This window comes from Lonchura striata, chromosome 4A (assembly GCF_050655825.1).
Source record: "Lonchura striata isolate lonStrDom1 chromosome 4A, ASM5065582v1, whole genome shotgun sequence".
Lineage (NCBI taxonomy): Eukaryota > Metazoa > Chordata > Aves > Passeriformes > Estrildidae > Lonchura > Lonchura striata.
In genome coordinates this window covers 4395321-4407742 of record NC_140742.1, presented here as the reverse complement: position 1 = coordinate 4407742, position 12422 = coordinate 4395321, and the positions used below count along the sequence as shown (strand labels likewise).

At 39.0% G+C, this 12422-nt stretch overlaps 1 protein-coding gene across 2 annotated transcripts in view; it reads left to right on the top strand.

The window, feature by feature from the left end:
* The window catches only part of LOC110471139 (connector enhancer of kinase suppressor of ras 2), a 172280-nt gene that overhangs the window by 124655 nt on the left and 35203 nt on the right, over positions 1 to 12422 (top strand). For both annotated transcript variants that reach the window (XM_077786481.2, XM_077786480.2), the window contains 2 exons: positions 922 to 1175; positions 10866 to 10900. In XM_077786481.2, coding sequence (XP_077642607.1) covers positions 922 to 1175; positions 10866 to 10900 — 289 coding nt within the window. The remainder of the gene's footprint in view (positions 1 to 921; positions 1176 to 10865; positions 10901 to 12422) is intronic.

The window sequence follows — 12422 nt, the reverse complement described above, 5'->3', positions numbered from 1 at the left end:
AATCTTTTAGGCATGGTCTGGAAGCTGAGAGGAGTTCAACTTGACCCTAAAAAATGTGACAAAAATGAATGATACTCTTGAAGATCAATACAGGATTTTAAACTACATTTTTCAGTAAACTTCCATTCCAAGAGAAAATAAATTTCATTTAAGGCATAAGCCTTTTCTGATTTATTCCAAATCTGTTGATGTGTGTTTAGCTCATATTTCACTGCTGCCGACAGTAACAGACTTGTTGCCTGGCCAGCTCCCATTTTGAAACTGTGCCCAAGTATGCTGCACATCTCTTTAAAACCATTATTCCAGCTTGTCAAATTCCTTGAAATTACAATCCTGGTGTCTGGAATGGTCCCAGAGATGCTCCCTGCATGATACAACAGTAACATTTTCTGTGTTCTCCCTTTCACCATCCATGGTGGCAGTAAATGTAACGGAGCCCAGGGAGTGTTGCCCTGATTTTTAAAAGTGTTTTCTTTTATAGTTCTTTTTAAAGTTTTAAAGTTCTCATAAAACTTCTTTAGCCTTCTGATAATGTTTGAATATTTTTACTAGAGCCCTCATGCACTGTTTATGTAAATAATTATTATTTTGCCTTCTTCTTTGTGGGAGGAGAGAATTGATGGACTGTTGGTTTGACCAGTGTGGTTGGAGAGGTGGCAATTTCATCCTCCAATCCACTGTCACTTTTAGAATTCTATATATTGCGAGGTCAGAAATAAAATTTGCTCTTTTTCTCTCTTGAACTCACCAAGTTTCTGTGTACTCATTTTGTGTCCAATAGCAACAAGGGAGAGCCCTCACAATTCCCTGGACATTCACACGACTTTTCCCAGTTTAACAGGACCTGGCCAGGCAGAATGGTTCTGTGCTTGTCTCCTCTTCCTAATGTTTCTTTTTGCCTTCCTCCCCCTCCAACCACTGACTCTGAGAATTCGCTGCTGCGCTACCTGAGCGACGACAAGATCCTGGTGATCCAGGAGGAGCCCCTGGCGCAGAAGGACAGCAAGCGGGACACGGGCCGGAGGTCCAGGAAAAAGGGCAAAGGGCCAGGGAACGCCGGCTACCCCATCAGCCCCTCGGTGCTGGCCTCCACCGGGAGCGCCAGGCTGGAGCCGGGCCAGCAGGACGTGCTCAGCTTCTCCCTGGCCGAGAGCAACACGGTCCCGCTCTACCACGTGAGTGCCCAGCCAACAGCGCCCTGCGCGGGCCCGCGGAGAGCACCGGCTGTTCCTGCAGGAGGGATACAGGAATCCGTGTTCTCCTGCAGGAGGAACACGGGAATCCATGTTCTCCTGCAGGAGGGATACAGGAATCCATGTTCTCCTGCAGGAGGGACACAGGAATCCATGTTCTCCTGCAGAGGGATACAGGAATCCGTGTTCTCCTGCAGGAGGAACACAGGAATCCATGTTCTCCTGCAGGAGGAACACAGGAATCCATGTTCTCCTGCAGGAGGGATACAGGAATCCATGTTCTCCTGCAGGAGGGATACAGGAATCCATGTTCTCCTGCAGAAGGGATACAGGAATTTCATGTTCTCCTGCAGGAGGGATACAGGAATTCAAGTGTTCTCCTGCAGGAGGGATACAGGAATTCAATGTTCTCCTGCAGGAGGGATACAGGAATTCCATGTTCTCCTGCAGGAGGGATACAGGAATTCCATGTTCTCCTGTAGGATTGAACCAGGAATTCAAGTGTTCTCCTGTAGGAGTGATCCAGGTATTTAAGTGTTCTCCTGTAGGATTGATCAAGGAATTAAAATGTTCTCCTGCAGGACGGATACAGGCATTCAAATGTTCTCCTGTAGGATTGAATCAGGAATTCAAATGTTCTTCTGCAGGATTGAACCAGGAATTCAGGTGTTCTTCTGTAGGAGTGATCCAGGTAGGATTGAACCAGGCATTCAGATATTCTCCTGTAGGATTGAGCCAGGCCTTCAAATGTTATCCTGCAGGATTGACCTAGGTATTCAAGTGTTCTCCTGTAGGACTGATCCAGGCATTCAGATGTTCTTCTCTTAGGACTGATGCAGGCATAAAGGCTCAGTCTTCCACTTCATGTTTTTATTTCACAGACTGTGTTTCACAGTCTGAGAAATGCTGCTCAGTCATAACAATTTTCTCATAAGAGTCATTTTTTCAATGTCAGTATCACGATAGCTTTCCCATAAAAGTCAGGACAGAACAGCAAAACACAAGGCAAGAATCATTTGCTGTCAGATGCTTTAATAAAATCTTGCTCTTAATTATTCAGTCTCACTGAGTTTAGTTTAATTAGCCTGTATTATCTCTGAAGGTTCATAAGGATCCTGCACTCAGCCTCTGATAATGATTTATTATACATTAATTTATAAGTTTTTGTATTTTCACTTTGATTACTGTGTCTTGTAAAAACAGATGAGTTTAATGGAGTTACTGTTTATTTAAATTTATTTATTTAAATTGTGGATTTAAATCTCTCTGACAGAGATTATCAGTATAACAAAGTCAAAGCAAAGGATTTCAAACCTGGAGAGAAAATCAGCAGGCAGTTTATCAGGATGAATGAGAAGATTATTATACAGCCCTGCAACAAACCCCAACAATATTTCATAACTTGGTAGATGAATCAGCTGGTTTCAGTCAATTTTTGGAATTCTGTTGATGATCTGTTGGCTCACCTGAGTTCTGAAGAGAGCAAATAGGTCCTTTTGGGTAAGATGCAAATTCCACCCTTGATTTCAGGACTGAAGTTGCATTTTCTTGCATGATTTCCACACCATCGTGCAATTAATTGATGTGACGGATTAGCAGTACGACACTGGATGATATAAAGTAAATATTTAAAATTACCCAAATGACATAAAATATCAACTCTAAAGGGTCTGAAGGAAAAGCAGGAAACTGGAAAACAGGAAGAGCCAACATGGAGTGGTTGTTCCACCCTAAAAGTGAGTGCAGTCCCTGTTCACAAACTCTGTTCCATGTGCAGTGATTACAGAGGAAAGCACAGGTGAAATCATTCTTCATGGAGTGACAGAGCAGTATTAATTCTTTTATCACCATCAATTTTTGGAGCAGCATTAAAAGAGACCTTTGCAGTCCTTCAGGAGATAATCACAGGAATCAGAATATCTGAGGCATTTTGTCAACTGCCTTATAAATATACAAGAGGAACTGAGTCGACAAATACACAGAGTTGCTGACACAGATTTTGTGGGTTCTTGCCAGCACAGAATCATTCACATTAACGTCTTTCCACTTGGAATACTGAAAGAATTCTGAAAAGCCAAGCAAAAAAATGGGCATATTTATCTTGAAAGAGAGCAACCCAGAACAAAAATGTGAAATATCAAAGAACATTTCATGGCAGCTTGATAGCAAAAAGGAAAAGTAGCAGAGAATTGTTGTGTTCTTAGATATAAATTTAAGTTTTAAGTAGGTCAGCTCATTTCCTTAATATCTAAAGGTGTTACCAGGATTTTCATAAGCATTTTGATATATAAACCTTTTTTGGATAATGAGAACAAATCATCTTAAAACAGCTTTTGCTACATTTTTTATTTAAAAAGTTGATAAAACTGGTTTAGCTTTTCTTCTTACATTTTCTCTGTGTTTTTCAATGGAAGGCAAAAGTGCAGAACTGGTGGAATCACATTTCCATGAAATCCTCGCCTCCTAACACATGCCCAGTACAATTTCTGGATATAGATCAAAATTCCAGGCCAGATAAATGCTTTGGGAAATGGAGAGGATAAATAGGATTTTCATCATCTTTAGTGAAGGGAAAGTGATAATGTTTTGTAATCAAACAAGGATGGCTTGATGGAAGGAGGAATTGAGCATCACTTAGCCATTGCTTAATTTTCTAAGCACTTACATAAATATGTAGCAAAAAAATCCCAAAAGGCACTTACTTAACAGTAGTTTAAATTACCAGACGTAAGAAGTTTTGCAAAATTGGTAATTGCAGAGATTCACCACTAGATTAATGCTTTGGAAGGAATGTTGATTTGGAACCTAAAATTAAACAATTAGCCTGATTTCATAAGTTGCTGGGAGGATGCAGAGTTCCTATATAAAATGGATATTTAGGTAATGCAATATTGGCAGCATGCCCAGGATATAAAATGATGCATGAAGCCATGTTGCAGTAAAATATTCCTGTCAAGAAACACTGCCCCCTTCCAGGATGTATTTATAACTCTAATTTAATTGATATGCAATGTCACAGAACCTAAGCAAGAGTCAATTACAATTAGCAAGGCTGTTATAAATAATTAATAATTAATAGAGTATCTCTTGGAACATGACTTTCTATGTTTACTAATGCTTCAGTTCTGAAGTGATATCATTTACCAGGTTGAACCTAAATATGGGCTTACAAGGATAGAGTTAAAACCTAAAGATGCTTTTATTTTGTATTACCAGATCTCATTCTGCACAAAATTGACTTATCACACAGGACACCAGCTCTGTAGACCAGATGTACCTGGGAAATTTTTCATTTTGCATTTCTGACCATAAAACACAAAAAATATTGGAAAATCTTCAGGATTTTACAAAAATTTATAGAAAACTGTGCCTATCCTGCTGCCCAGTTCCATTTTGCTCTGTGGCAACCGGCTTCCATCTAAAAAGAGAATATTGAAGTTCTCATTCCAGATCCAGTCTGGAAATCCCCACGGTGTTCAACTCTGTGGTTTTATTGCCTCAGACTTGCACAACTTTCTGAAGCTCTGAAATTCAATTTGCTGGTTACCACATTAAATTCTCCAATTGGATAATGATCTCTCATCTGGTTTTACTTGGTGATAAATGTTCTGGGCCTATTATCTACAGAATAATTGGATATTTTCCTTTGTAGTATCATATATTAAAAAAACTGGAGACTAGATTGTAATTTTTTTTTTTTTTGTGAATTAGAATTCAATGTGTTGAAAATACTTAATTTTTAATGAGTTTTAAGATCAATTCTTTCATTTCAATGTTCCCTTCACAGTCAAACAGAAATAATGGTATTCACTGAGAGTGCCAGACCAGGAGTCACTTTTTATTTTAAAGATCATTTGAAGCACGATGGTGTTTTAGGGTTAGTCACTGTCACACAGCACTTGCTGAACTTGCTTTTTATTCCCTTCTTGCTGATCCCAGGAAGTTGGTGCCTCATCCCTGTGGCACAGGGTGATGAAAATGCTCTTTAACTGCTCCTGGAGCTGCAGAGGCAGCTTGACAAACGATATAAAGTTTAATGGTACATGCTGGGAATTAAAACCTGTGCAAAACCAATGTAGGTCTGGGTGTTGTGTAATGGGTGCACGCTGGGATGTGCCAGATGTTCCAGATGCCATTTTGGGATGACAGGCAGTCTGAGTGCTGCTCTGATAAGTAGAATAATTAAGATAGTCTGGGAGAATCACACATATTCAGCTGCACTGACTGAAGGAGGAGCCTTTTATTGCCAATTTTGCAGGAAATGTGCTCGTGTTTTATTTGTTCCTTCCTGCTCTTGCAGAAAGAAACAAAACTGAGCATTACTTTCTTTGGGGTTTTATTTCCTTTCTGAATAGCTGAATAAATTCTACCTTTGCTTTTTATTTAAGTGTCTGTAATATGGAAAACCTGCTTTTCCTACCTGCAGTTATGCTGGGAAATCACTCTGAGGATGATTGTGTGGGTTCTGGCTGCTCAGAGAAGCCAATATAAGTATTTCTGACTTCTCTAGCTTCAAAATGAGTCTGCCCGGTTGTACTGATTGTAAAACAATATTATTCTTCATTGGGACTGTGCATATGAAGGCTTGAGTTGACAAGTGTCTCCCTCATACTTGAAGAGTATCCTTCAATAGCAATGTCCAGTGATTTATTTCTTTAGAGTTCTGGTCAGACCTGACTCTCTAAACTCTTCATTAATCTATAACAACTCAAAGGGGAAAAAGGTATTTTAAAAAGGTGTTTTACAGTATAAGGGAAAATAAAGGGAAATAAAATGTTGAGAAAGGGGTTTTTTACCAATAATATCATCAGTCTTTGAGTTTCCACATTCATTCAGTAATCAAGAACTTAATAACTGATCTGGATCCAGGGGGGAAAAAAAATACTAAACCAGTGTTAACCCAGAATTCAGGTTGTCCTTGATTTCTGGAAGATCCAGCCCCTTGCAGAGGCTCAGGAGAGGGGCTGGAATTTTGTTTGAAACAGCCAGGTTAGAATGTGTCTGCAAATTCAGCCCCAGACAGGCTGCTCATTCCTGCTGCTTCCCAAAGTTCAGGCTGCCTGGCTGGCCTGGAGTTCCTCTGTTTGTTCTGATATCAGGACACTTTGCACAAAGCAAATATGAGGCTGCCTTTATCCAAACATATGCAGTGTTTTCAGAAGTAATTCTGCTCTATTAGAGCATATTTAAATGATGATATTCTGCATCTTCAAACAAACCACCACCAATGCAAGTCAGCAAATGAAGCATTTATTAACCTGCTCTGACTTCATGGGTAAATTGTAATTTGTAAAACATTCCGGGGTCCTCTGACTCTAGAGAACCACAACACACTAAGTTGTAGTGCATTGTACTATTTTAGCAAATGAATTTATGCCTTGTTTTTATTGTTTTGCCAGGTTACTAAAAAAAACCAGTTTAGATACACATATATATATATAGTCTAAAGCCAAATTTAACAGCTGTTTGTTAATAAATATTAGCTACAACTGATATTATTGCTATGATAATTGCAATATTTATCTTCCAGGAGAACAAGGAGGAGGTTTTGGAGGACAGGAACATTTCATGGCACAAAGGCAGGATTTTGGGTTTGGGGGACAGGACTATTTCATGGCACAAAGGCAGGATTTTGGGATTGGAGGACAGGACTATTTCATGGCACAAAGGCAGGATTTTGGAATTGGAAGACAGGAACATTTCATGGCACAAAGGCAGGATTTTGGGATTGGAGGACAGGGATATTTCATGGCACAAAGGCAGGATTTTGGGTCTGGAGGACAGGAGATTTCATGGCAGAAAGGTCAGCCCTGAACAGGGCAGGGCCAGCTGTTCCCATGGAAATGGGGAAACTGAGGAAGGGGAAGGAATTGCCTGTTTTTCCTGAGCCCCCCTGCTCCCCCCGTGTGCTGGCAGTGCTCCTCATCACCCATCATCACAAACTCCAGTGGGTCCCCTCCCTCTGCCCCCAGCTCCTTTCCTCACCTGCCCTCTTGTTTTCCCTCAGCACAAATTTGAGTACCTCCAACTGTACATAAATGTAGATTACACTGGCTGATTTCCTGTCTCTGTTATCTCCCCCCTCAACAAGGGTGAGTGGAATGAAAACCTCAAAGGCCATCTTTATTTTTAGCTCAGCATGATAATTTTGAAAGCAGATTCAGTGGGTGAAAACATCAGCTCTCTGAGGTAGAGAGATAAGTAAAGCCCCTCATAACAAGGCCACTGTTTGATTGTTTTTCAACAACTATGATATAGAGAAGTCTTCAGGATAATAAATATATGAGTTAAAGCAGCAGGAGAAGAAATAATTTTTTCTTTTTTTACTTTTATTAATAATAATTCAGTATCTGAGTATAGAAGAGTGGAAGAACAGTATGATAAGGAAGCTTTTGAATCTTTGCATCTGAATAAATGATAGATGTAGATGGAATAAATATCTTGAATTTGACCACTGAGATAAGTAACACACATGAAACTATTCTAATCTTGTTACCAACACTATTCCCATCTCTTTCTTCAGGAAACAAGTAAATAATAAGGGTTGAATATTTTCACACGATCTCTGCAGCTCAGGGTTCTTCTGTTCTCGGTGGTTTAGATGATTTCTTTACTTAGAAGAAATTCTGATTCAAATGAACTATTTTTTTTTTTAAGTTATTTATAGAAGTTTCAGGAAAATGGGACTTTCTACAGGATCTCCTCTGGGAGAGGAGCCTCAGATCTGCTTGTGGCACCACAGAGGCCTCTGGGTCCTTTCATCTCCACTCGTGCAAGCAGCAGCAGATCCATGGGGATCCCTGAGCTCCAGAAATGTGGAGCTGACTAAAGAAGGCAGATAGGTGCCAGTGACCTGAATTTCACAGAATTTGTGCTTTATAGTCTCTGACAGCATGACAAGACTTGTGTCTCCTGAGCCTCCCACATGTCTGCTACTCATGAAAGTGGCCTTGTAGTAAGATGAAGTAAAGTTTTAGTTTGGGAACTAGGAAAAGGCAATTTTTTTTTTCTAATGTCACAAAGTGGTAAGAAGTAACTGCTCAAAAAAAGAACTATACATAAGTTTGCTGAAAATGCGGGTAGGAGCCTTCCACACTGTCATTGTCAGCATTGAATCTGCATGTAATTACAATTACACAAGGAAATTAATTTTAGCTATAGGTAGACATTTATAGAAATGCCATGTGGGTGTTTCCATGTATAGTATCAGAAATCCTTTTTAAAGGTTGGCATTTCAAGCTGGCAACAAGATTGCTCTCCCAAGAGAGCTTCTCTGGGGAGAAAATCAGTCAATAAGAGATGATAAATATGTGACAAAGGTCTGTAGTAATCCTGAGTGTCCACACTTAATTACTGGTAATAATCTCTGCATTAGTGATGAGTTGATCAGGAGATGAGATTTTTCTTCTAATAGATTAATTATTGATAAAGACTTAAAAAGGTATAATTATGTTTTGTATGTTTCAAGTCCTCATATCAACAATTTTCTCTCCCTCTGTATTTATATAGATATTCTTCTTTGTTCTTTTCTAAATTACAGCAACTAATAATCAGTTACAATAATCTATGAGTTGTTCAATGGTTAAATCATATTTTTCTTTTTCACACTGTTATAGAGTCTTTTTAAATTTCCCTGCTACAGATTATGCTTCAGTTAATGAGACTACATTATTCAATATCTTTGGAAATTAATGCTCAGTAATGCAGAAAAATTTGTGGTGTTGAAAGACTGACCTCTAGAAAAATGTGTTTTATTATCAGAAGCAAATTTCTCTCCAGTAAGTCTTTTTTCAGCCTAATAAATGCAAGTTCACATAACACTTCTGAAATCTATCTGATGAAAAGAAATCTGGAAGCCACACTCCAAGGTGATCACGTGTGACAGAAGTGGGGTTTGTGCATTTTCTTGGAAGGAAAGAAATAACTGAATTCTTATAGCATTGAAAATTTGTAACTCAGGTGCTGGAAAGAGCAGCCAGAGCAGGGTGAGGATGGTTTAGTTCAGCTGTGTCAGGGAAGAGAGCATGGGATGGGTCCCATTTGGGGAGAGGGAATAAATCCTGATTTGGAAACATTTTGCTTTTACTTTGGGAGCATTTTTGGAAAAGGAAATTAAGAAATAGAAGGGGAAGCACTGCCTGATTTAGTAGTCCCACTTTTAGTTGCTATAATTAGAAGCCTTAGAAGTCAGAGGGATAAGGGAAGGAAAGCTTTGAGCCTTCTGGTAGGAATAAATTCTATTTTTGTAGCAGTAGCATGGGTAGTGCTGCTGTCAAAGTTCTTTTGCTCGCTTGGCCACACAGTATTTTCCTGGGCTGTCCCCAGTATTCCCAGGGATGCTCAGACTGGTTTATTTGTATTTAGCAGTGCATTTCCAGCACCAAAACAACATCTCTCAAGCTGCTATTTTGTTTTAGCTGTGTGCTATTAACCCTTCCAATCTGCTTTGAGAAAATGTGAGTATTTCTACAGTGTATTTTCAATTTTTTTACCTTCTCTAGGCTGCATTTCAGCATACTCGGAGGAGAATTGAGGCATTTATGGCTCTCAGGAAAGGCTGTTAGGGCTTTTTGTACTCAGTCACTCAGTGGGGAGCTCCTGCCCTTGCCTGGTTTCAACAAGGAATGTCAGAGAACTCCTGCTTTTACTGTAAGGGCACATTTCATCATTTTTCATCAGATAACATTTGAGTGGGATCATCTCTGCAGCTCACATTTGCTGGAATATTTCAGCTGAAGCACACTAAAAGCTGAGAACTGGGTCTGTACTGGGCTCCCCAGGGGAAGGGGGACTTTTGAGGGAGAAGGTGGCAAAATGTGTTTGTCCCCTGCACGATCTAAAGCTGCCTCAGAAACCCTTGCAAAAATGCACCCAGCAAACTTCCTGTCCCTTCCCTTCTGTGCTCTCAGCTCAGCTGTGGCTCGATATTCTCTGTGCCCAAACATCTGCTGCAAGTAGTGGCATTAAAACATACACTGAACTTACTAAAATTATCAGTTTCCTATTCGGTTATCCAGAAAGTCAAAGATTTTGCGGATTTCTGCATTTATAAACAAATATATGTGAATTTTGCAACTATTTGGGGGTGGCGTTTTTGTAATTTCTTTTTTTTGTAAATTTCAATATTTAGCTGTGAGAAAAATCCTCCATCACAAACTGGTGTTAGTGTAAATTAAACTATCTGAAGATTTTATTTTTAACCCTAAATCAGCTGCTACTTGCTCCATGAAGACAGGTTCATTTCCAAACCTCAGAGGAATAAATAACCAGTGTGGTAAATCAAGTTATTTAAAGCTGTGTAAGAATGATGTCAAAGAAAGCTTGTCCTTCTGAAATTCTGTATTTTACATTGCAATATTTGCTCTTTGCATTTAAACTCCCCTTCAAATATTAACACTTTTGCAAACATTCAAACAAATTTTAGCTCCCTTATTTTCAAGAGCTTTGATCACAATTACAGAGCATCTGAAGTTAGTTTAAGTGAAAATGCAAGTTGGTTTAAGCATTATCTTAATTCTGAAATAATTCTTAGCTGAAAATTGAAATAAATGTTCCATTTCCTTTGCTTTAGAGTTACTGTGGTTTACCTCTGTCACTCATTTCACTGTGCTCAGTACACCAAGGAAGTCTGGTTTTTAGTTGTGCTTAATGCTCTTTATTTTTCTTCTGCAGAGAGCAGGGGATACAGTCAGTGGAGATACTGAAAGGTAATTACTTCTGTTATTCTATATTTAAATATATACACATTTATATTTGTGTATTAAACTCCATTCTTTACTTTTAGAAACTTTGTTGCAGTATTTGAGGAATAAATTTTCAGGGTTTAGAGATATCAGTGCTGATCTCATTTAGCAACCGTTCATTCGCCAACATCAAACATAAATAAAAATTCCAAAGGTTTAAAAAATTCTTCACATAAAAGTTTATAAAATATTTTTAGAGGGGAAAAATTCTGTTATGTTTTTAGAGGGGAAAAAACTGTTATGTTGCCCAATCTACTTTTTTACTTTTGAATTTCAGTATTTCAGACTCACTCTGAGGATGAAAAATGTAATTTGTGTCCAACACAATTTTCATAACCAACAGGCAGAATGTTTCAAGGAAGATCTACCTCTACTTCAGTCTGTACAAAATTACTGCTTGTACCTGTGGTTTGTAGTAGATAGGTTTTAAGAATGGGGTCTTCAGTTTGGTCTTTCAGTCTGAATTGAATCAATTTATTCTAATGAAGAAAGCAGTGATTTTTTTTCTTTCATTTCCTTGCTGTTTATCTGATGAAGTATCTTCATAGTCATGTTGTATCCAGAAGTCGCAGTTAAAGAATGTTTGAAGCAACAGCTACTTTGTACCATCATATTTTCTAGTTCAGTTTAGTTGTAATCTATGATAATTATTCTTTTTATGTTTCTTCATCCTGCATATGGCCTAAACCTATTTAAGAAGCTGAATAATTAATTAGATTTAGAGTGCTTTGACCAATCTAAAGGATTTACAGCTGCTGATGATTCCCTTCAGGGCTATAAACATCCCTGAATTGCAGCTAAAAGTCTGAGGTGCAGAATTATCAGCTGTTGACCACTTCATGCTTGATTTTCCAGGGCTGACAGCATTTTTGCCTCTTTATGTGTGTTTTAAACATCACAATGCAGTTGAAAGGCAGGTGTAGTGGTGATTTGCTGCTGTTGCCCTGGTGTGCTGTGCATGGTTAAAATGGCATTTAACCAAATGGAGCAGCACTGCTAGCAGAGATTAAAGTGAGGAACAGATGAAATTCCACCTCATCTGACAACAGACAGTCCTGTCCCTCCCATGCCAGCAGTTCATCACCTCAGCTAAGTGTGGGGGGTTGCTTTTACAGAAAATTAAACATATTAATATTTTAATATTAATATTTTGTTCCACTTCACAGCATCCCTCCTGTCCAGAGCTATCTGGGGAGAGTTGTTCTTGTTCTCTTTTGAAGCAACAACTTCATTTCACATTTTGCCTTTGCCTCTTACACCTGAGTGTTCAAAATCTACTGTTTTCTGTAAATCTGACTGGTTCCATTGAGTCTCCCAGCCCCATTAAAGTTTCTCCTCTCCTGCTCTTCTCTCCCACTTGTTTCTCCTCATTTTCAGCCTGGCTGAGCCCTCCCTCGCCTCCTTCCTGCCTGACTTTTCAAACCCCATACCCTTCCCAGAAACAGCCACGTGTTTCGCTATTTCATTTCCTTCTCCACACCCACAT